The following is a 25,834-nucleotide window of genomic DNA, read 5'->3' as shown; positions in this document are numbered from 1 at the left end:
ATAACTGGTTAAGGGGTTGTTGGATGAGATTTGGAGAAAAAGTGTGTTATGGATAGACGAGTAAAGGGTAGGATGGATTGGATTTTAGAATTATCTGAAACCCGGATAGGATCAGGTAGGTACCTATCGCCCAATTCAAACTTTGAATTTGAATGTCTATATTAAAATGACGAAGAACCATCACATTGGCCAAATCAGACATCAAAGTCATATCCTAATTTTGCTAAACAAAAGGTGGTAGTAGTTAACCTATCTAACAATTTTATAACCATTGAAAATAGCTCATCGTTAAAAGGACAAAGAGAGTCGGGCGGAGCGATTCAATCCTCGGTGGCACCGCCTCCTAGTGGCGGTTATCGCTCTCGGAATGGGTTGTTCCTGACGATTTCTTGAGCAAATTCCATCAATTTATCCCGATTAGGATATATCCTTCTGGTCTGATTCTTTTTATCCTTCATTATCACCCTTTATTCTCATCTTCTTCCTCTTCCACATCTTCTTTTCCCCTTTCACCGAAAATCTCTTTTCTCTCACCACCCAATCATCAATGGAGAGATCCAATCCCTATTTTCTTCTTCTTCATCATCTTCTGGTCTCATTTCTACTTCTCCTTTATCAAGAAGAAATTCAACAGTTAGATTGGTAGTTTCATCAAATACTCGACCACTTACTGGTGTTTTTTGACCCATCTGAAGAGGTTAAAAAAGATGTATAACCAAATTTTGATCTCTCTTACGGTTCTTCTTGAGCAAATCTGTTTCAATTGAAACCCTATGGGTTTCAGTCACCTATTCTTATAGAATCCATGGGTATTTTCATTCACGATCTTTAGGATCTTTTGTCGGCCTTTAGGGTCTTTTTGTTTGAGTCAGTGTCTAGTCCCATTTCTTTCTCTTCATGAGGCACTTTGCATTTAAAGGTATGTAACTCTCATGAAGTTTTCAGAGGAGAGAAATAAGAATGATGTATCATCCATGTAAACAATGTGATTTTATCACTTATTAATGGAAAGGGTTATTTCCCTAATGGCCCCCTACTTTGTGACCAGCTTCCCGCCTGGCCCCCTACTTTACAAGAAATACCCATATGGCCCCCTAGTCGCCGTTACCGTCAGAAAACCGTGAAATTGCACATTTCACTTCCGTAATTGCCCTTTCGTGTTGTCAGGCGTGCCTGACAACCACGCCCCGTCAAATCGAAACATTAAATGGACGCAACCCGTCAAATCGACGCATTAAATACCAATCCCCATCAGGTTGCCTTTCCCCCATGCCCGCCGTTTCTTGGGAAGACAACGACTCCCCTTCGCCTTCACCTACCCACCCACCATTTAACTTCCCTCTTCTTCTGGTTCATTCTCTCTCTGACTCTTATCTCTTTTCTCTCTAAAACTCTGCTTCATTCACCTACTTTATTCTTCTTCTTCTCATCTGATTTTCCCCAAAATTCTTCCATGGACGACAAATACGAACCCCTTTATCCAGTAGAAGATCTGATCGATGTTCAGGTTCACTATGGTGGTTATTTTCCTGAGGGCACCGATTGGAACCATATTCACTACACAGAGTACATTGGTGGAGATGTAGTTATATTTCAAGACATTGATGTCCCTCTGACGAAGGAGTGGACGCTCCTGAAGTTCCTTGACGCCGCATGCAAAGGGTTTAAGTTACCAGAGGGAACGCTTGTGCTTAGTTTGTGGGCAATTGTTCAAAGCAAGTCCTTTATTGGAATGGTCTTAGACGATGAAACATTGAACCTTTGCTTTCTGAAGGCTAGAACTTTGAGAAGGGGCGGTGGATATCTTCATTTTTTTCTTGTTGTTGAACATCCAGAAGCCCCCCCCCCCCCACCACCATGTCTGTACCTTGAATGGCATGGTGAATGGCATAACCCCCCTAAAATGAAGAGGTTTAAGTCGAAGGGTGGGCATGGACTGAGGGAAAGAATTGCCACAAAAGGGTTGAGGTTTCTAGAATAACAGAGGAAGGGAAAAAGGATAATGTTGACTAGAGGAGCAGTAAAAAGAAGACCTAACCTGATCATTATTGATTCTGATGATGAGATTGAACAGAAAAGAGGTGATTTTGCTAGCGGGTCTGGTAGTTGTCTACAATCTTCAGGGGGCGAATGGGAGATGCTTCATCATCGACATCAACAGATTCATCATCGACATCAACGGATTCGTCAGATTCAGGTTCAGAAGTTAGACAACCAGACATTAACCAGAACGAACAAGATTCACCATGCCAGCAAACTGAAATTGATCAACCAGATATAGATTTTGGGGAAGGCACAGAGATTGATGGAATGGAGGAAGACATAGGTGGAGATACTGAGGTTGATACGATGGATCAAGATTTGGGGGGTCAAACGGGAAACAATCAAATGGAAGAAGATTTTGGGGGTCAAACGGGTAACAGTCAAATGGAAGAAGATTTAGGGGGCCAAACAGGAAACGATGAAATGGAGGAAGATCTAGGGGGCCAAACAGGAAACAATGTAATGGAGGAAGATCTAGGGGGCCAAACAGGAAACAATGTAATGGAGGAAGATCTAGGGGGCCAAACAGGAAATAATGAAATGGAGGAAGATTTAGGGGTTCGAACAGATTCAAACCAAGTTGAGGATGATTTAGGGGGTCAAACAGGAAATGATACTGACTGAGCCAACTTTGATTGGGATCAGTTTATGTCTAGTGATGCTGATACATGGAGATCGATACTAAGACAGATGGTGGGGGCAGAAGAGGTCATAGTAGGAGGAACTGAAAGAGGGGATGAGGATAACCCTACTGAAGAAGAGGAGGGTTGTAACTTAGATGAGAATGTCGATCCTCAAGAAGGTTATCAGAGTATGGATTCAGAGGACGAAGATGCTGAATACGATTCAAGATTTGATGAGTATTTAGATTTTGTTGAAGGGACTCAGAATATGTACATGGCAGAGGAGGCAGGGGCCGAAAGAGAAGCTGGGGAGCAACCACTGGTAGCAGGCATGATGTGGCCAACCATTAATGAGGGCAGATCATTCATGAGGTCATATGCCATCTCTCATCATTTCACATTCAAACAAGTGAAGAATGAGACGAAGAGGTTGAAGTACAAATGTAGGGAACCGAGTTGTGGTTGGAGGGTTACCATTGCTCTAATGCCTGATGGCAATACTTATAGGGTTGGGACGAAATGTAATTTTGTGCATACTTGTGTCGCGGATGCTGAAGATAAAAACCCAATGGCTAATTCTCAGTGGATAGCACAGGGTCTGATAGAGGAATTTATGAGAAACCAAGAGATGACTGTCGATACTATAATGAAATGGGTTAGGGCAAATCATGGGGTGAATGTCACGTACAAAGTTGCCTGGAATGCTAAGAATATCATGTTGGAGAAGGTTAACGGGAATTTTGAAGAAGGGTATCGTCTCGCACCAGAAATGGCAAGACAGATACTTCTGTCTAACCCAGGTAGCATTGCAACTGTTTCTAGAGATGACAACAGTGGAAATTTCACAGGTATGTGTGTCTCTTTCAAATCTAGTATTGATGGGTTCATGGTTGTAGACCAGTATTGGGTCTCGATGGGTGCTTTTTGAAGGGTAAATATGTTGGTGTATGTTTGTCTATAATGGCTATCGATGATTGTAATGGCCTTTTTCCAATAGCCATATACATCTGTCGAAATGAGTGTAAGGAAACCTGGACTAGGTTCCTTGAGACTGTTGGAGGTCATCTACAAAGACACCCTCAACCTCTTACCCTTATTTCAGACCGACAGAAAGGGTTAGTAGATGCAGTAGATACTGTATTTGGTCCTGGTAGGCATAGGTACTGCTTCAGGCATATGTACAAAAACTTCAAAAGGGTCCACCCTGGTCTGCATCTTGAAGAATTGGCTTGGAATGCAGCCAAGTCATATACCAGGAGTGGGTTTGATAGATGGATGGGAGTAATGGAAAGTACCAACTTAGTCGCCAAACAGTGGCTTATGAGAGAAGACCCAAGTACATGGGCACGATCCCATTTTGATGAATCTGCTAAGTGTGAGTACATCACCAACAACTTCTCTGAGAGCTTCAACAGTCAAATTTTGAAGTTCAGAGACAAACCTTTGTGTAAGATGATTGAAATGTACTGGATGATGGTTATGTCATCTATATATAACCGAAAGATGAAGGCCAGGGGATGGAAACAGGATGGATTGGTACCAAAAGTGGAGAAGGAGTTGACAAAAAGGAAGGAGAGCATTAAGGACTACATTGTATCACCATCTGACTCAACTCTTTGGAACGTTTCTATACCTAATAGGGCTAGGTGGCAAGTAGATCTGAACTTGAAGACTTGCACTTGTTGTGCATGGCAGATCTCTGGTTTGCCATGTGTACATGCACTGGCTGTTATAGTGCCTAGGCGAGAAGATCTGACTAAGTAAGATTTATTTTCCCTATTGGCCCCCTTTCCTTATGTTGTGATTTTGGACAAAGTGGCAACTTATACTATGTTATCTTCTGTTCATATATAGGTAGTGCAGTCCCTTCTTCACTGTTGAAGCCTTCTCGAAGACGTATAACCATCGAGTTGTTCCAATTCCCGATGAATCAGTGTGGGGAGAGGTAAATTTTTCCTTTTTGCCCCTTTTCCTTTTTATCCCCCTTTTCCTATTTAGCCCCTTTTCCTTCTTAGGCCCCTTTTCCTATTTAGCTCCTTTTCCTTCTTAGGTCGAACTCAGACTCGGCAGGGAAATCAACAGAGTGAGCAGACTCAGCAAGGAACTCAGCAAAGTGACCATACTTAGCAAGGAACTCAGCACAGTGAGCAGACTCACCAAGGAAGTCAGGAGCAAAGTCAACAACAAAGTGGTGTAGCCAGTCAGCAAAGTGTAGTCGGGCAGCAAAGTCAGCAAACTCAATCGCGGCCTTACACTAGGCCAAGGTTAGTAATTCCTGGGAGGCCCAACACACAGCCCATCTTCATCGAGCGAAGGGGTCGAGGAGGACGACACACAACCTTTTTCAGTATGAGCCGAGACCCGGGCGGCCTGTGATAGCTTTTGAAAAGTCTTTTGACGTTCGTGAATGGTGTTTATTTGATATTTTGGACATGGTATGAATGATGTTTTACTTAGTAATTCGATGTGTTTTGAACTTAGTATTCTGGATGTTATGAATGATGTTTTGAACTTAGTATTCTGGATGTTTATGAGTGATGTTTTGAACTTGGTATGTTGGATGTGTTTTGAACATTATATTTGAGCCTTTTCCCATATGGCCCCATTTTCCCATATGCCCATTTCCCATATGACCCCATTTTCCCGTAAGGCCCCATTTTCCCATATGACCCCCTCACTATGTGATACTGATCTATCCACTCAAGTAACAGCAGGTAGAACAAAGATGGGCAAAATATAATGAAATTCATACTCAAATAACAGCAGGTAGAACAAAGTTTATAGGTTACATAACATTCTTCTTCATAAAATCCTTACAGAACTCATCACAAGGAACCTCACTACATACCATCTTAGACTTTCCTTTGGGTGATTCAACCTTTTCAATTCATTCCGCGACCCAATCGAATTTGTTGCAAGTACCACAAGTAAAGATTTTTCTCCCATAATTTTGAGTCGTTAAGGAAGTTCGGATCACCCTCCTACCTGTGCAATGTGGTCTCAGACAAGGTGTATCGGACCATGGGCATTCCTTAGCCCAATGATCAAGCTGACCACAGTTGAAGCAGGGTTTAGGCAAATCTGAAGCAGTTGAGCCATTTCTTGAAACCGGTGAAGATTTTGAGACACTTGATCCAATTTTTAATTCCTCCTTCGCCTCATCAAGCCACTGGAAGCTAGGGCATGTAATAAACTGACAAGCTAGGTATTTTCGAACTTTACCTTCCCTGTTCGTCGCAGCAGAAACACATCTAATGCCTATACATTTTGTAGCTTTGCAGGGACTGTAGATCCATGGACAATCTAACCCGTAATGTGTTTTTTCATCACAAATTTGACATATCTAGAGAGAGAAAACGTAAAACCAGAGAAGTTTTAAGGGGAAAAATTGGGGAAAAAAATGGGGGAAAATGAAGATGGAGAGAGAGTGAAGATAAATGAAGGTATCTTACCGTAACTTTACTTTGTTGTTCATCGCCACCACCCATATCTTCTTTTTTTGAACTTCTCATGAACCAGTCTTTAATGGTGATGAAGATGGAGACAGAGAGTTAAGCTTGTTGTTGGGAAAGATGAACTAAATAGAGAGAGATAAGATGAAGAATAGAGGAGAGAGAGGGACTAAATCTTGTGTTGGAATTGACAAAAAGGTGAATCTGGGCATTTAATGTTTCGATTTGACGGGGTGTGGTTGTCAGGCACGCCTGACAACACGGAAGGGCAATTACGGAAGTGAAATGTGCGATTTCACGGTTTTCTGACGGTAAAGGCGACTAGGGGGCCATATGGGTATTTCTTGTAAAGTAGGGGGCCAGGCGGGAAGCTGGTCACAAAGTAGGGGGCCATTAGGTAAATAACCCTTTATTGTAATTTCTTCATTTAAATCTAATTAGATTCTATATAAAATTGGTTATTTAAAATTTAATTTAGTTAGGTATAACATAATCTATATGTAATGAGATTCTTTGCCATACCGATTACAAATTCTACAATACCATGAATTTTTTCCGATATGAACATTGGTTTATGAAAGAAATAGGGATCAATTGTAACTTATTCCTATGCATTGGGATAACTATAACGATGTGTCTATAATTTTATTTGTGCAATACGCTGGAAAGAAAAAAAATGTGTTGAATACGATTATAAATATATTAAGACTTTAAATTATTTGAAATTTTATTTTGTTATAACAAATTTTACCATAACACGATTTTTCCGATATAAAAATCTTAAAGTTGGTTTATGAAAGAAATATGGATCAATTTTATTCTACGCATCGACAAAACTATAACAATTTGATATATCTATGGTTTTATATGTAGTAGGTTTGAAAGAAAAAAAAAGTGTTGAATACAATTATAAATATATCAAGACTTGAAGTATTTGAAATTTTATTTTATTATTGCAAAACAAAAATAATGGAAGACTTAGAAAGAAGTTTCTATTTTCGCTAAAAATTTTATTTTATGATTTATTTATTGTCGTAAGTTTAGCATATTAATAGTTTTACTCTTACTAAAGTTCCGCCACTGAAATATGTCTCATGTTCGAAAACATCTAAGCTTCCATTGGATTAAGAATCTTCTTATAGAGTTATAGTTGGTTTCAACGGATAGAATAAGAAATTTTGTGCGTGAATTGACACCATTTGAGTACAATCAGTGTTATTGGTTGTTGGTTGTGCATTACTGCATTGTATACAATAACTTGTAATTATTTTATTATATTTTTAATTAATGCGATTTCATTTTTGATGTGAAGTGATGTAGTTTATCAACTTAAGTTTTAAACTCGTAAAATACTCAACAATAACAGTCGTGCCGAAGGCACGAGTTATACCTAGTTACAGGGGCGGCCCAGGCCCAAAGCAGCCAAAGCGGCTGCTTTGGGCCTCACTTTCCGAAGGGCCCCAAAAAACGAGTTGATTAAAGGCATCCCTGAGAAATAGAAAAGAAATGATTAAAAAGCCCATCCAAATACTCAAACCTAGTTTAAACGTGGCCCAAACACGGTACTTGTTTTCGCTGAAGCTACAAAGGAGACAACCAATTAAAATTTGGGGCCCACGAAAACATTTAAATTCTAATTATTACTTTTATTCTATCTACAGGCCAAAAGACTTTCAAACCTTTTACATTTTTCCATCTTTCTTTCTAAATTGGTAAATTAATAAATATTTACTTCTCCGTCTCTATTCTTTTTTATCCCTCTACTAGGCATAATTCCCGCCCTTGCGGGCGGGAAAATGCCCTTCACGCAACGACGGAAAAAGGATTGGACTTTTATTTTTTTCCTTTTTCATATTTGTTTCTTCTTATTGTAGTTTTAATTTTTTAGAGCAATGCTCTGTATTAGTAATTGTAGTGTTCTGGGGGTAAGATTGGCTTAAGTTAATTAAGGTTTTTGATACGACAAAACTGTTTTTGGTTTTAACGTACTTAATCTATCCCAAAACTCAATTTTTTTTTATAGATAGCTCACTATTGTCTTACTTTCTTACACATGTTACTAAATATGTTTACATATCGTGAAATAGTAATTAGATGTAATTTTTCCTATAGAGTTTCGAGTTCCATTTAATGCAATCAATTTAGAATCCGATGTGTTAAACGATAAAGAGATCAATTCACACACCACCTTAGGTGTAGAAGACACAAGTAGATTGTTCTAAACTTAAAAAGAGACCAACACTTTGGTAATTACAAAGACACATTTGAGATTTTGAGAAGGATTTCATGAAATTTGATCTAATACGAAGATTCCATTAAGGTCTCGGAAGGTAACCTCTGTGGGGAAAAAAAGTTACTACTAAAATCTCACCAATTAAAACAGACAAACAAATATGTATTTCCTTCCCAGAGAGAAAATAAATTTGTGGAAATATGGAAAAATATTGGATGAACAACAAAAGAAAATATGTAAATAAAACATTAACACAGTAAACGAAATAAGTTGATAAAGAGGAATCCTAAAATAAAATTCAATAATCCACAATGAGTTAGAGCTTCCTGATGATCTAAAATACAGATGAAGCAACATCCAAAATCGTATACACTAAACCTGATCGCTAAATCTTCAATACGCATGAAGAAGCACATGATTACTTTCTCAAATCTACAAAATCTTAACTTTAATTACTACGTAGAGCTATGAAATGATTCAAATAAGAATATTAAATTAGTGACTTCTTCACTAAAATAAGGAAGAGTAAGATTAAGGGGAAAGTACTTACCCTGACGAGTACGAAAGATTAAAGAAACCTACGACTACTTCAGTAGCATTCAAGAGATATCTATTTCAGTTGTAAGAATTTTATAAGAGGGATTGAAAGAGGGAGGTAGGGAAGGAATTGATAGATTTTGTAGAGAGAAAAAGAGAAATACAGTGAAACACTAAACAATATACCAGTTTTCTTGTGGTTAAATAATAGCTTCATTTCACCATTAAAAGTTATCAAAATTAGACATGGAAAAAGATCTAATGAAGTTATCATGTTTGTTTAATTTTAAGTTTTGAATCCAAAACAACAGTACCTTTTTCGCTTTAGAAAGTTTATTTCCCGTTGTCAATTTCTTCGCATCCTGGAGTGAATAGATTAAGATCTTTTTCAATATCTTACAGAAACTCCTGTAGAAAACATGTAGATTCGGAATAGCAATTAAAATCCAAAGACCAAACCGTAAAAGAGCCAATCAAGAGATTAATTTACCTTAATAAGACTCTTCATGATCTTATTTATTCTACTCAAGGAAGAAACTATCCTAACCATCGAATCGAGATTATATAATTAACCTAACCCCCTCTCACCTGACCTTTTTGTTCTAAATCACACCCCAAGTCCTAAAAATAAGTCATGAATCACAACCCTGCAATCAATACTCATCCAAATGACACTGATATGCCAAATAGTGGTTTCTTAAGCAACAAAAATCCTTCCACAAGCATTGCAACAACAAGATACTGTAAAATCAAAAACCTTAAGTATAAACACATATGATTAAACAGGAAAGAACGGTATCAATACTTACATTGACTTTAGAAAGCTTTACTTGATCCAAAACTTTAAACAGGGTGAACAAGCCGGAGTTTCAAACAAAACCAACATCTTCAAATTCCAGAACACCTAACATCAAATAAAATTGCAGATTTTATCAATAAACAGAAGAGTTAGCAACAATTTTTTATAAATTAGAATTTGGAAACGATTATGATTCAATGGGTGATGTAGGAATTGATATTCATAGAACCACAATAATATATTTCATGGTATTAATAACCTCATATTTCAAGTTTTTCGATATAGAATCTTGAATCTAAATTCATATAGGATGAAGAAAAGTAAATTTTACAGTAAGAAATCCACATAGGATGACTCGTTTTTTCAAAGACCACAACAGAAATGAGAACACTAACAAAGATCTAACAAAGTGAAAGATTTCATAGAACCCATATTTCATAGTGAGATGGAATTTGTGTATCATCTTAGACCAATCAATTTCTAGGTCAAGAAAGAAGTAGTGAGATAATAGCTGAAGAAACAAAATACTACCTTAGCAAAAAGAATCAAATGATGGGCAGAAAAGAATAGTCAGTTACAGTTACAAAGAAAATGAAATTTACTTCTTAAAATCTATCACCAATGAATGCTATGATAGGTAAACACATATGCAACCATGCTTCATAATCAGTGATTGAAGACCATTTGTAAACTCTGAAAATTGAAGAAAATTTGATTTACATTGTGAGATAAACAGATACTCAAGAATTTTAAGAATGCAACAAGAATCTGATCATTAGCAACATAAACTCTATCTAAAAGAACAAAAAACCAAAAATCTAAATGTATGTTATTTAGTTTGATCTCACCTTACTTTTAATTATGAAGAAGATTAGGACCTGTATTGGTTCTCCTATTATCATCTTCAAAATTGCTATAATCATCTAGACTAATACTACTACCATTAATTCTTTTCCCTTCAAATATCTTCTTCTTTCACACATTCTAGTTGAGACATTTTACCAAACACCTTGACGACAATTTTTGATTTACAAGATCTAATCTCTAAAAACATCTAATTAAGCTCTGATTCTCATTGAATTGGTAAATTATAATAATCTTTGATTGAAGAAGCAAAATCCAAACAGGAAAATAAAGATTACCTGTTGATTCCAGCTTTGTGATTTCCTCGTGAAGATTTCGGCACAGTTTTCTCTCTCCCGTGCAAAATCTATGGAGTAGAAAAATTTCAACATCTAACTCCCTTTCTCTCTCTTAATTACTCAGGAATTCACTTATGAATTCGATGAGACATTTACATAGGAATTTGTAATTGATATCTTCACCCTCTATGAATCAAGATTCAAGAGAGACATAAATGAAAACCTTCAATATAAAAGAGTGCATAAATGAAGAAGCACCAAGTTCATGGAGGAACACCATCCGAAAGAAGGTCGAATGAATTGGCAGATTCAATCACAAAGACATTGAATAAGGTGGCCAATACGTGGACAACCGTTTTTCTTATATGGACAACTATCTTATGTGGACAACCAAAATAATTAATTTTTTTATATGGACACCAGTTTCCAAGGGGACAACTCTCTATTAGTTTCACTCAAGTCCTCTTAAAATTAGATGTATTATTTTAAAACCTCCCTCTTTTCTCCATAAACCCTAAGTAAGTTAGGTGTTCTTCTACTACTTCATCTTCATCATCAACTCAAAATTCTAGAGAGAGAACTTTTATGGAGAAGATTATGACATCAAACAAAGGGAAGGGAATTGTTGAAGGATATTCCTAACCAGAAAGATCAGATCTAAAAACCCTAAAACCCGTTAAACTTTTAAAACCTAGAAATCAAAAAATTTCAAAACCCTAAATCTTTTTACAAACAAGAAGAGTTGCTCGTGCTTCGTGGAAAATCGACAAAACACGAGAGATCTTAATTTCTGAGTTTTTGTAAAAAAAAAAAAAAAAAAAAAAAAAAAAATCTGACTTGCCTATTTCGTAGATTTCCTACGAAAATTTGGCAAGACAGAAGGAAACTTGCCACAAAAATCTAGCATATTTTCGTAGATTTCCCACGAAATTCTGGGAATTTCTTCTTCACTTCGATTTTTTGTCTTGAAATCGTTTTGTATTCTTTCAAACTACCCAAACGAAAATACAAAATAAAATTAAAAAAAGTTAGAGTTTTACCTCATCAATGTAAGGTTTGATTAAAACCCATCTAGGGTTTGATAAAAAAAACAAAGGGAAGTAGTAAAAACTATAGTTCACTAAAAAAACAAAGAGAAGTGATAGAAACTATAGTTTACAAAAAAATAAGGGAAGTGGAGATTGATGAGTTTAACTTCTTTATTCATCTAGGGTTTGATAAAAAACAAAAGGAAGTAGTAGAAACTATAGTTTACTTTTAGTAGCAGTACAAGAATAAGAAGAAGAAGAAGAAGAAGATGATGATGAAGGAGAAGACAACTTAGGTTTTCAATTTTGAACTATTATTTTGATAATGGTCCACAAGTTAGTAACTGTTAGTATTTAAGACTTTATGGAGTTGTCCCCTTATTAAATCAAAGTCAACTAAGTCAAGCATAATTGACTCGCAACGGACCCAAAAATAGTTGTCCATATAAAAAAAGTAGTTATCCACGTATTGGCCACCTTGAATAAAGGGTGGTGCAGGGAGAGAGATGAGGGGTTTTGGCCTTTCAGTTCATACAAGAGAAGAAACGGCAGTAGGTGGGCGTTAGATTAACTATTACATCAATGATTAGGATCCACGGTAGATTAGGGGTTCTATATAATAGATTAATTATGTGTTCTAATAAGATTGTTTATGTCCTAGTCAGATTATATTTTTGTCCTAGTCATATTGTTTTATATGAATTATGTCCTAGTCACAAGTATCTGTTTTGTATAATAGATTCTTTTTTCATTTTTTTTTACAAATATCTCTCTAAACTCTACAAGCAGACAATGGTTTTTTTCTCTTTTACTTTGTTTTCTCTTATATTTTTTTTTTGAGGGAAAATAAAACTCCAATAAATACATAGTTTACAAAAGATACAATAAGAAATAAAAATATAAACTATGAGTTAACAAAGGAGGACTAAAGCCAGTAATTGGAAAAACCAGGGACTAAAGCTTCATTCGCCGGAAAGTGAGCCAGCTTATTACAATTACGTGGAGTGTAGAGAATAGTCACGTGTCTCATGGACAGTCTATCTCTCAAGGAATCAATCTCCACCGTCAATCTCCAGGGGGCAGGCATATCTACGGTTAATAAAAGATCCACCAAAACCCTACAATCACCCTCAAGTATATATTCTTCCATTCCCAATTCTTCAGCTAAGTCGGCACCCAGGCAAAACCCTAAGAATTCGCTATGTAACGGCGATCTCGGTGGGAATACCTTCAACTTTGTCCCTAGGATGTTACCCGACGAATCTCTAGCCACTGCCGCTGCTGAAGCCTTGTCCTCTTTGTATGAACCATCACAATTGATTTTAATTTGTCCGACTTGAGGATGAACCCAATTATCTGTTACAGAGTTAGTGGTAGATAACTCAGAAGTTAAAGGAGGAAGAACTAACCTTAGAGATTCCTTTGTTGACCACCAGCAACGATGAAGATCTGCTTGTTTATGGTTGAAATGCAAATCATTCCTCATCTTCCACCATTCCCATAAAAGATGAGTAAATATGAACCAATTTCTCTCTTGATCTTTATGTTGTAGAAACTTCTTTAGATTTAAAACTAAATCTTCTCCTAAATCTTGCAGATCTGACTCCTCTGTGATATTTAACAACTGCTTAAACAGAGGGCAAGTACCAAACAGATGTGTGACCGTTTCTGGTTCCATTATGTTGCACATTAAGCAGTTCTGGGGTAATTCTGGTAATCTTCTACTGATATTACTTAGAGTGGCTATTCCGTTATGGATTAATTTCCAGATAAACTGCTGAATTTGTGGTATCATACCTTTTATCTTCCAGAATTTCTTCCAAGGAAATTCATATGCGTCCTGACTTAATATTGGGTGATTTCTAATTTCCGTGTAATATGACTTCGTGCTGAATTTTCCATTATCTGTTTTGCACCAAATCAAAGTATCTTTTTGATGAGTCTGTGGAATGCTTATATCCAATATGGCCTGCACACTAAGATTATCAAAATATCTATAAAGAATAGTGGTATTCCAACTTTTATTTTCTTGAATGATCAGATCTGAAACCCAAAAGATATTATTAGGTAAATCGTTTATTATCACAGGAATTTTATTCATAAGAGATGGGATCCAAGGGTCTGTAGTGATTTTAATACTCGAACCATCACCTACTTGCCAAAATACGTTTTGTCTCATGATATTCTTGGTTTTCAGGATAGATTGCCAAAAAGGAGAAATAGATGAGGGTCTATCAGTATTCCAAAAATCATCATTTTTAAAATATTTTGATTTTAACAGTTTGACCCAAATAGCATTTGAATTGGTTAGCAATCTCCAAGTCATCTTGGCCACTAAGGCCTCATTTACAATTTGAAGATTCCTAATACCTAGACCACCTAAATGTTTATGAGAGCTTATAATATCCCAATTCACAAAATGCATCTTACTATGATCAGTGGAATGGCCCCACCAAAAGCTTTTCTCTGCAATTTCTAGTTGGTTAATAACATGTTTGGGAATAAGTTGGAAACTAAAAGGATAGGTGCAAAAAGATGCCAAAATTGATTTTATGAGCACGGTTCTACCTGTTTGAGTGATGTATTTTTGTTTCCAACCTGACAAACTTTTATTAAATTTATCCACTAACCATTGGTAGCTTTGGATTCTGTTTCCGGGCTTGAGGATGAGTGCCCCTAGATACTTTGCTTGATCCGACATAATTGGAGCATGCATGCGAGATACAAAGGATGATTTGATGACTTCTGTGACTCCTCTACTGAAGTATAAAGAAGACTTATCGAAGTTTACCTTCTGTCCTGAAAATTCTGCATAGACATTCATAAAGTGTAAAATAGATTCTAAATTTTGATTAGTCGCTTTCCCGAAGATAATCAGGTCGTCCGCAAAAAGCAAATGTGAAATGCTCGGACTAGACTGATTTATCTGATACCCTGTAAAAATATTATTATTTTGATAATGAGAAATAAGGAGGGAGAGAGACTGTGAGGTAAGGATGAAGAGGTAGGGGGACAGGGGACAACCCTGCCTCAGGCCTCTAGTGGCCTGAAAATCCCCCACCAATTTACCATTAATTTTGATATTAAATCTAGGAGTAGTCACACAAGAAATAATCAAATCAAGAATACGACCCGAAAAACCCGAAGAACGGAGTACTGATTTTAAAAAATCCCAATTTACTCTATCATAAGCTTTAGCCATATCCATTTTAAGCGCAAAAGCACCATTTTTGGCTCTAGAGTTATGCATGGAGTGTAGTAATTCTTGGGTGATAATTATGTTATCCATTATCTGCCTATTTGGAACAAATGCGTTTTGAGTCCACATGATAGACTCTTCGAGACAGGGACGGATTCTATTTGCAATCAATTTAGTGATGAATTTATAAATTGAGTTGCAAAGAGAAATCGGTCTATAGTCTGAGGCTAAACTCGGGTTTCTACATTTCGGAATGAGAGCTAAAGTAGTAAGATTGAGAGATGGATCAATTGCACCTGAATGGAAAACCGATTGGATGTAGCTCGTAAGTTCCTGACCGATAATGTCCCAATGTTTCTGAAATATAAAGCAAGGTAATCCGTCTGGCCCCGGGCTTTTGATTGATCCCATTTCCATCACCACTGCTTTAATCTCCTCCTCTGTGGGAACCCTTGAGAAGGAGTCCAGATCATTTTCCGATATCACTTTATATGCATTTAAAATCTCAATTGGCGGAGGTCTTATTGATTCCGCCTGAAATAAATTCTGAAAATACTCAGTGAATTCTGTTGCAATTTCATTAACATCTGTCATGAGTTGGCCTGAACCTGAAGTAAGTTGGTGAATCTGATTTTTTTGTTTTCTGATAGAAGCCTTAGTATTTCTATCTCCATTTTTGACCCAGTTTGATCTAGCCCCCTGTTCTGTCTTAGTACGTTGAATTTCTTCCAAAAAAACTATTTGCTCCTGAATTGTGCTTTCCACCAAGAGGGATTCACTTGTCGGATTAATTGCCTGAATATCGACCAGTCTCTTCCTCAAAATTGTAAGTCTATTTTTGATTAAGCCAAAAGCTCTTTTACTCCAGAATTGAATGGAATTTTTGGTGATTTGCAACTTTTCAGTGAAACTGCCGATGCTATTTTCCCATTCATTCTTAAAAGTAGCCTCATAATCCTTATGCTTCGTCCAAAACAATTCGAATTTTGAAATGGTATTTAAAATTTGCCCCTGTACTTTAAATTTGAGTAATATAGGGGCATGATCACTATTGTAACGAGGGAGGTGAAATACCCCCGATTCTGGAAACTCGAGAAGCCAATTAGCATCACATAGAACTCTATCAAGGCATTCTCTTGTTAAATGGTGGATAGATTTGCTGTTTGTCCAAGTGAAACCCGGTCCATTAAATCCCAGATCCAGCAAATTAGCGTCTTGTATGAATTTCTGAAAATGCGACATAAAAGGGATATTAGATGAACCGCCACTTTTTTCAGATCTATCAGAAATAACATTTAAATCCCCTATGCACCAGAAGGGATTATTAATAGTTCGAATTTTAGTTAAAATTGAAGACCAAAAAATGGGTCTATCCTGTACTCTCGGGGGACCATAAATACACAGCATGTCCCAAGGAATTAGATTACCGGGACTAGTAATAGTTATATGAATCAAATTACAAGAGTGAGAATTGACTGTAACATTTAGATCAGGAGACCAATGTAGAAGTAATCCCCCACTACGACCCACAGAGGGAACATGTAAATATTTAGTTAAATTAAATTTATTAAATAAATACAAAGGACTATAAGTAATTAAACGAGTTTCAGAGAGGAAAGCCAAAGAAGGCCGGATTGCTCCTAGGAACTGTGAGAGAGTATCTTTTGTCGGGGCGTTCCCTAAACCCCGACAATTCCAGGCAAAAGCACTCATGGCTCATGCAGCATTGGGGTTGCCGTGACCCTTTCCTCCGGTTTTCCATGAACAGATTGCTTTGACAGTTTTTTAAATTGCTTTCAGATCCGAACATCAGCAAGAGGCAAGTCCTCGTCAATGTCGGCATAATTAGTTTGATTTACTTCTGTCTCCATATGTTGTATTTCCTGTGAGTCCTTGTAGAGTTCATTTGAGTACACCGCAGTAATACCTTTCTCTGTTTGTATTTTGCTTCGTTTGGCCTGACAGAGACTAGAGATAAGATTACCATAATTAGTACGAATTTTTGGATGCTTAGCGCAAACAGTTTCAACAAGATTATCCTTATCATTTTCAATATTAAGTTCTAAGAATTTTGGAATTAATTCCTGCCCAAAAGATCCTAACTCCTTTAGAGAGTTCTTAGTAGAAAAAGGAACCTTAAACGTTTCAGGATAATTCGGGGACATTTCCTTCATTATCCTATTACGAACAGATTCCGGTAAGTTTTGTTTTAAGAGGTCATTAAAGGCCAGAATGGAAGAACAGAATTTAATGTTATGGCCTATATAACCACAATAAATAAAAAAAACGGGGTAATTTTTCAACCCTTATCTCAACAGAGATCAATTTAGTATTCGAGAGTTTAAGGTTTACTCTCGAGGTCAAGGCCTTATTGATACATAATTTAACCCTAACACGACCAAAGATACTCCATTTAGTCGCATCTTCAGACGTAGTAGGAATAAAGTCTCCTAGTGATCCTGCCAAACGATTAACAATGGTACTATTAAGATGACTGGGAGGTATCCCATGTAATTGAATCCAAAACCAGACTCTATCAAAAGAATGATCGATAGGAGACACAGCCGGTTCACGTGATTGAAGAACTATAAGTTCTTCCTGAATTGTCCAAGGCGAACTTTCCAATGCAATCTCCAATTCCGTTGCTGTTTGAAACTTTATGAGATACAAATTGTCCTTCACTTCCGAAATGGTAAATTTATTAGGACCATGTATAATTCTTGATAGTCTATACATCGCCTGGCCGATTTCGACCTTTTTCGAACTCTGGAACCATAACACCCCCTGTTTTATAATTTCGGCATCCCCAAGAGATATATCACCACCATCCACAGTAGGAGAAGATTGAGTTGCCTTAGGCAAAGCCTCAAATTGTTGAAGAAAATGATTATCAGTATTATCCATACTAACTGAGAAGAGAATTAATATAATAGAATACAAAGATGACTTAAAAGATATAAAATCTTGACTATGAAAACTCCTTGAGAGCGACAAATGAGAAGATTTAGAACTGTGAAAAGTTCAAATCGAGCAATGGAAGGTTTTAATGACGGAGAACCACCAATTCCGATTCAAAAAGTGGAAAAACTGCCAGAAAAACGGTTAATTAACTGCTAAAAAGATGGAAAACCACCACTATTGGTGGCGCCGAATATGGAATACTCAGGAAAAAATATATCGCCGCCCGAGAACAAATTGTTACTTCCGTGGACCCGTTTTCTCTTATATTTATGATGGCAAAATTATATTCTTTTCTTTTCTAATTTTTATTTATTTATCATATTTGATACATTTTTCTTTTAAAAGAATCAACTTCTATCCTATTGTTGAATAATATTGATTTTATTAATTTTAAAATGAAGTTTCAATAAAAAAAAAAACTTATATTCTTTGATTCTCTCATCTTGGGATCTCCAACGCAAGAAATAAATATTTGTAGACATTATTTAATAGGCAAGTTTGTAAGTAGACATAATTTAATAGGTAAGTTTGTAAGTGTTTTATTCGATTTTTAATTGTACACCTTTTTATTACATTGGGTAATTTATAAAACTGTACTAGTCAAATAGATGATATGAGTAGTTCAACAAAAAAAAAATAGATGATATGAGTTTGATTTGAATTTAACTTTTCTATTGTAGGCACAAATTCTCGTATAGCAATTGTGCATCCCAAAAGGTAAGAATTGGATTTGGAATGCGTAATTAGTAATTTTGCGTCTCAAAAAACAAGAAGAATGTTTTGAAACATATTTAGTTCATCTCTATATGAAAATTTGGTCTTCTTATATAGTACTATAGTTCATGTTTGTGATTTTTAGTGATGTTTTTCATACCAATTTATATGTACAACAAAAATTAACTTTTTTATAGCTAATGTAGAAAGGGCCTCAAAAATTTGTTCGCTTTATGCTCCCCAACTACTTGGGCCGCCCCTGCCTAGTTAGAAAATAATTTAGATAGAATCCTAATTATCTAAGTATCATTTTGATATATGAAATATTACAAATTTAGAAACCTAAACTATAAAGATGGTTGAGTATTAACTTGTTTCCTAAAACTACTATTAATTAAGTCAACTTTAGTGAGTTTTGAAAAGCTTATATAGCACAAACTTGTGATCAGTTTATCACATCATTTTCTATTCTCCCTCTATATATGTTTTGAATTTTGTGTAGCATCAATCGATCAAATGGGGCATATCCTTTATGGATTTTCAGCTACAATAGCTTTGGTTCTTTTGTTGATTCTTTTGAACCCTATTGGTTTGTTTCACTTCTTGTTCAACTATCCTATCTATCTATTCCATTAAACCAATTTAATGTCATTCTTATTCTATTGTTATATTTTTAATAATAATAATAATAATGATACTTATATCTACTTGTTTCATATTTGGTAGAGAAAATGGGGTTGGAAGTGGTGGAAGCAAGGGGAGCAAGGGGAGAAAGGGAAGCAAGGGGTTATTGTAGTTTTCCTAGCGATAAATTTAAAGGACTATGCTTAATCAGTAAAAACTGTGATACTGCTTGTAGCAGGGAAGGGTTTCCTGGAGGCAAGTGTATAGGTCTTCGCAGGCATTGTATGTGTTGTCAATATTATGATGGCCAGGCGCTGCCTTTCGAAAGTCTGCCCTTTTGAAGCGCCCAAATTAAAACAATAAAACTCAAGCGATGATTATATTTCTATTTTTGTTGCAAAAGGAATACTCCACTATGATAAGCATAATTATGTGTCACATGTGGTAGGTAGTACATATATTTTGAAATAATGTTGTTTTGAACAATGTTTTAATAAAATTAAAATGATTAATGGATCATAAATATACATGACATTCAAATTTATTTTGTGTTGCTGACATTAATTACACTATCTATTCGGATTTCTTGTTTTGCATGAAGAGTTGTCAGTTAGGTCTGCGTAGAGTCTTCTAGCTCGAGAATCGGTTGATTACTCTCCAATATTCTCCTTCTCACATGGCCAACATGTAAGGTGCTGAAATTGTAAGGCGGGAAAGTCAAAAAAATAAGACTACCGACTGAAAGTTAGATCGTTAACCGTATTTGTTTCATGAGCAATTGGGCACGGATAACGTCTTTGGGTTTAACTGGATCAAGTGAGGCCTATAAGTCCAATTCCTTCTTGTAATTTCATGTCCATGACGAAAATTGTTGAGTCCAGATCCTTTGTGTAATTAAGATTATAATATCATGAAACAAATAAATAACCACTTAAGATGTAATCCTTATTTTGCCATCATTATAATTTTTTTGAGAAATTGAATAAGATTTACATTAATCTTTATGAGGCATTGATACATCATGAAGGTGTGATAAGCACGATAACCGCCTAAGTTAAACTTATAATTTATAATGAAAGGGGCCTAAAGCCCAAGAACATGAAAGAGACCTAAAATCCGACATGCTTGTTACATTATTTATATCATTAATAACTTTAGTTCAATAACTATAGATTCCACCTCCCGTGAAAATCGAACTTAAGACCTCCAGGTTTTTGGAATTTATGTGAACAACTTGAACCACTTGGGCAAACGAAGTGTTGACTGCCATCATTATAACTGGTGAATAGAGATTTTTTTTGTTGACAGAAAAGCGAGCTAAACAATGCTCTATTGGTGACTAGAGATAAAACTGATATGTCTTTCTAAAAAGAAATTTGAACACTAGGCCTACACTTAAAAAAACCCGCTAGGCATGCAATTCAGTATTCCTGACAAAGAAATAGTGAGGTTTAAATGGTGAAAATAGTTCTTACGAACCCAAAATTATCCCGTATCTATGTTGCTTGAGGCGTGAGGCGAGAACCGAATCGACAACCCTGTCACCTCGCCAAGGCGAGCTCCTCTCAAAAGAGTGATGAAGAAGAAGAAGAAACAAGTTGACAAAGGGTGGAGAGAAGAAGAAGATTGTTGACTTGAAAAGGAAGATGGCCTAACAAAATGCTACACTGACCGACTTCTTAATCAAACTCTAAGACAAATAAGCATTGCTCTATCTGTTTTTTCAAATGCAAACAAATAAATCATTCTCTATTGACATTATTTGACAAGAACCCAAGTGAATATCACAGACATGTTTAGATGGTTTCTGTTCACACCTAAACAAAACTCATGGGAACTAACTGTTAATGGTATTGCTACTTTTGCTGAAAACTTCGACTAAACCCAAGCTTCACTAAACCCAGTGGTTGAATGACCTGGCAAATACTTTGACCAAATCCGAGTCGTTAAAGCATGAACAAGGTAGATTCAATCATGTAGTACCACAAATCCGAACTCCAATCAAGAAATTCGTTTCCTCACACAGCAATACAACAAGTAGACAGATTGGGACATAATTGACAAACAACATATTGGGAAGCATTAGAGGGTGCTGGACCAAGAACAGATTCTTGGTGATTTTGATAACCATTTGGTTTGCCATTTCCACGGCCTCGTCCTCGGTAGTAACCACCCCGTCCTCTTCCTCTACCTGAATATGAATATCCTCTGAAGTTATTGGATTTGGTATTTGGATTCTGATTTGAAGAAGAACTTTGAGTTTGAACGAGAAAGGCTGCTGCTGGTTCTGAGTTTGTAAATTGAGTTTGTTGAAGACGCATTTCTTGGTTTAGAAGCAGCGGAAACAATTGAGAAAAGGTGGGAAGCGTCTCTCGAGTTTCAATGGCAGTCACAAACTGACTATAGGAAGGACCAAGACCCCTGAGAGTATTCTAAACTAGAACAACGTCTGAATTAGGAGTGGCCGAGTTCACCAAAGAATCTGAAATAAATATCATTTTAGCTAGGTATTCATTGATAGAAAGGTTGTCTCGTTTGATCGTTTGAAGCTGATGAGTAAGCTGGCTGAGTGCGAGCTGAGCTGTTATTTGAGAGGAGATTAAGGACTCTAGGTAATTATATAAATCACGAGAAGAATTGAAAATGGGAATTTGAGAGAAAAATGAGGCAGAAAGGGTAGCTTGGAGAAAAGTTAAGAGTGTAATTCAGGGTTGGGATTAGAAGTATCACTGCCATGTTGAAGTATGTGAGAAGGAGGAGGGACAAAGGTACTGTCAACAAACTTAAAAAGATCTTGGGAGCGAAGGAGAGGCAGCATCTGTTTGCGCCATCCAAGGTAGTTTTCGGCTTCTAACTTAATAGAGACGAACTGAATGAGGAAGTTGAGATTGAGTGGAGCAGGGGAGACGGTAGTTGCAGTGGAAGAGGATGGGGCAGTGTTGGTAGAGGAAGTGGTGGTAGTGGTTACTGGAGTGGAAGCCATGAACAGAAAGAGAATTCAAAATTTTGAAAAGAAGGAACTTTGGGCTACTGATACCATGTAGAAAATATATTTCCTTTATTTGTTTGTAGGCTTTACAATAAATATAGGCCAGCGCTTTGGGGAAAGCAAAATAGTTTCCGGGGTATGAAGACTTGGTCAAAAATTGGTCAATTTTGTTTGACAATTTTATTTAGGGGGAAAGCAAAATAACTTCTCCACCTCAACTCTCTCTCTCTCTCCACCTCACTTCTCTCTCTCTGCCACCTCATCGTCTTCACCGGTGAAGGTCGCCGGCCGGCCAATTTCCGGCCGGCGACCTTCAACCATAAAAAAAAAAAAAAAAAATTTCCTTCTCCTCTCTCTCTAGATCTGATCTCGAGAGAGATTGAAGGTCTGTTCGGACCTCCAATGGAGGTCTGGAACAGACCTTCAAAAGGTCTGTTCGCAGACCTTCAATGGGTCTGTTCCGACCTCCAATGAAGGTCTGTTGGGACCTCCAATGGAGGTCTCCTCTCTCTCTAGATCAGATCTAGAGAGAGAAGGAAAAAAAAAAAATTTATGGTTGAAGGTCGCCGGCCGGAAATTGGCCGGCCGGCGACCTTCACCGGTGAAGACGATGAGGTGGCTAATACATGAGGTGTTAGAAAATATTCCCCATAAAATATATTTCCCCGGAAAATTTTCAAAATTCTACATATTCCCTTTAAAATTTCACACCCCGGAAACTATTTAGCTTTCCCCAAAGCGCTGGCCTAAATATATATAGCTCATACAATGAGCTGTTACAACTGTTTACAAAATCTGATTTGAATGAGTCAACCATTCTTATCAATAATCTTTGAATGAGTAAACATAGGAAAAAATCTTGACTTAGTTAAGATATTAGTCTAACAGTAAGCGGTTATAAGACCTAGGGTTAAGGTTGCACAACAGGAGTTCCACTATGATCAAGGAGAAAAGTAACACAAGGAGCAAGAGCTATAGCAATTCGATAACTGTGAATGAAAGAGGAAGGAGAGAATTAGGAATTTGTTCAGAGTGGTCGGAAAAACTTTCTCTCTCTAAATCTGGCCCGACCACCTCACTCGGCACCCGGTAGAGTGGTCGGATATAATATCAGGATTGTAGTTAGTTACGGGTTCGACCTGGTTTAAGACATTTAATTGGTTGAAATTCTATAGACACCATCACAAATGTGGCCCCAAAAATTAGTGCCTCAAAGAGAGACGTTGCTAGCTTTGGGCCAGAGCCGACCCTGCACATGGACTCAGGAATTTGTGGATTCACAATTCCTTCATCCAAACACACCATTAATATTATTTCTTCTTTATCTTGGTAAATTAATAAAATGTTCATACTAATTTAATGTAGAACACATTCTGCATGAAGAATCACAAAATTTCTTTGACATATGACTATAATGACAAAGTAATTAATACCTCTATTTTATTTTGTTCTTCCAAATGTTAAGTGTAAAGACATCAGATGAGATCAGAAGATAGGAAAGAAATGAAATTTAGAAAACATATCGATGAGAAAACAATTAAGATGTTGAAGGAAACTGTACAAATTAATAAACTATATAAGAGATAAACAGAATACCTGGATGTGAAACAAAATTGTCGTACATTTATGTTATTATTAAGTTGTATAATTAGAAAGTCCAATAAAATCTCTCACATCACTTAGAGTTAAAACGCTTTGAAAAAGAAAACCACCCTGTACTAGGTTGTGATAAATAATGATCATGGACTTTATTTGTTATTTTCTTAACCCTTTTCATAATAAAACAGTAGTATTGATTCTTTCAGACCATGTGAGTGGATCTAGTCCAAAGCATACATCTCTGTGTATTGTGTAAGAACATAGATGTGTATGATTCATTTTTTCAACTAATTTCCCAATGGTGTTTGGTAAGGTGTATTTTGTAAGATCATAGATGTGTATGATTCATGTTTTCTACTAAATCTCTCTATGTTAACCAAATCAATGATTAAAAGAGGGTAAAAAGAAATGGTTTTGAATATGGATTAAATAGGCAAAACTCAAGAATATCAATAGGGGTTTTGATTTTTCTCTCCTTCATTTTTCCCTGCGATTTTATTAAGATTATTTCCCAAATGGCCCCCAACTTTGTGACGAGCTTCCTGCCTGGCCCCCTACTTTAGTAAATATTCTCGTATGGCCCCTTTTTTCCGTTATCTTTAACTGTCCGTTACTCTCTCTCCTCCATCTCATTTTCTCTCTCTGTCAAGTCACTTATCATGCCACATCATCATCTTCTCCGGCAGGGGTCGCCGGCGACCTTCAAATATTTAAAAAAAAAATTATTTTCTCTCCCCTCTATCTCTCTCTAGAATTTTTTTTTCTCCTCACCCTCTCTCTCTCTCTAAAAACTCCGGCGAAGGGTTTCCCCTTCGCCGGAACTAGGTCTGTTCGTGAACAGTTCAGATCTGTTTACGAACAGACCTAGCTCCGGCAAAGGGAACCCCCTTCGCCGGAGTTTTTAGAGAGAGAGGGGGTGAGGAAAAAAAATTTCTAGAGAGAGAAGAGAGAAAATAAAATAAAAAATTAATATTTGAAGGTCGTCGGCCGAAAATTTGGCCGGTCGGCGACCCCTGCCGGAGAAGATGATGATGTGGCGTGATAGGTGACTTGGCAGAGAGAGAAAATGAGATGGAAGAGAGAGATCAATAGACAGTTAAAGATAACGAAAAAAGAGGGTCATACGGGAATATTTGCTAAAGTAGGGGGCCAGGCGGGAAGCTAGTCACAAAGTTGGGGGCCATTTGGAAAATAACCCATTTTATTAAGGTACCTTGGGGGAAGCAAATGGAGTTATTATTAAGGTGTAGAGTTAAATTGATTTGACAAGTCAAGATTTGTTTGACTTTGTCAGAGGAGTAGATTAGGAATGTAAATATTGGGTCAGAGTTTGTTGACATAATAACAGACAAAAAAGTGTTTAAGGGGTTAATCGAACTCCCAAAAACTTATGGGGACCAAAACGGTGAGTTAGTCACAAATTGGAGGTCAAAACGGAATTAACCCTTAATTTAATGGTAAAATAAATGAGAAATTTTATTCATCCCTCCATTTTGGTCCCTCCCCCAACCCTTCACCGATGTGGCAACATATCACTCTAGTGTGGAGCAATTGGAGAGAGAATTGTGAGAAAATATACTCCAGTGATATGTCGCCACATCAGCGGAGGGCTGGGAGAGGGACCAAAATGGAGGGATAAATAGAATTTTTGAAAATAAAACGATCGCTGTGTCGGTTTGATTGAAAGAAACACACTTTTCCACTGCCTTTTGTTTTCCATTACCAGTCATACTTACACAATCAATGAAAAAGAGCAAGAGAACTTCTATTCTATGATATCAATTATGTATATTAACAGTTCAATAGAAAAGAAAAACGAAAAACTAACCAAGAAAATTACTTAAACAAAAAATTTAATGTCATCCTTCAACAAAAAAAAAAAGATTGATAT

The 25,834-nt window shown here is 36.6% G+C and overlaps 2 protein-coding genes and 1 long non-coding RNA gene across 3 annotated transcripts; 1 reads left to right on the top strand and 2 right to left on the bottom strand.

The window, feature by feature from the left end:
- The first annotated feature begins 3,626 nt into the window (after nucleotides 1–3,626).
- On the top strand, nucleotides 3,627–4,430 carry LOC147531973 (uncharacterized). Its single transcript, XM_086649879.1, has one exon. It carries the CDS (start codon nucleotides 3,627–3,629, stop codon nucleotides 4,428–4,430), a length of 804 nt encoding a protein of 267 aa, XP_086506005.1.
- Nucleotides 4,431–8,825: 4,395 nt separating this feature from the next.
- Nucleotides 8,826–11,146, bottom strand: LOC147531972 (uncharacterized). Its single transcript, XR_015227795.1, has 3 exons — nucleotides 10,830–11,146; nucleotides 9,698–9,792; nucleotides 8,826–9,296 (listed from the first exon to the last, which is right to left on the bottom strand). It is a non-coding gene; the product is annotated as an uncharacterized LOC147531972 (long non-coding RNA).
- Nucleotides 11,147–12,782: 1,636 nt separating this feature from the next.
- On the bottom strand, nucleotides 12,783–16,769 carry LOC147531971 (uncharacterized). Its single transcript, XM_086649878.1, has 3 exons — nucleotides 14,927–16,769; nucleotides 14,488–14,665; nucleotides 12,783–14,370 (listed from the first exon to the last, which is right to left on the bottom strand). The coding sequence occupies exons 1-3, from the start codon at nucleotides 16,767–16,769 to the stop codon at nucleotides 12,783–12,785; spliced, it is 3,609 nt and encodes a 1,202-aa protein (XP_086506004.1).
- Between the last annotated feature and the right edge of the window lie 9,065 nt (nucleotides 16,770–25,834).

The sequence above is a fragment of the Eschscholzia californica genome, unplaced genomic scaffold (assembly GCF_041429995.1).
Source record: "Eschscholzia californica isolate CP2 unplaced genomic scaffold, dmEscCali1.0.p SCAF_6, whole genome shotgun sequence".
NCBI classification, from domain to species: domain Eukaryota; kingdom Viridiplantae; phylum Streptophyta; class Magnoliopsida; order Ranunculales; family Papaveraceae; genus Eschscholzia; species Eschscholzia californica.
Note: the sequence above shows the minus strand (reverse complement) of the source record. Positions and strands in the feature narration are given on the sequence as shown.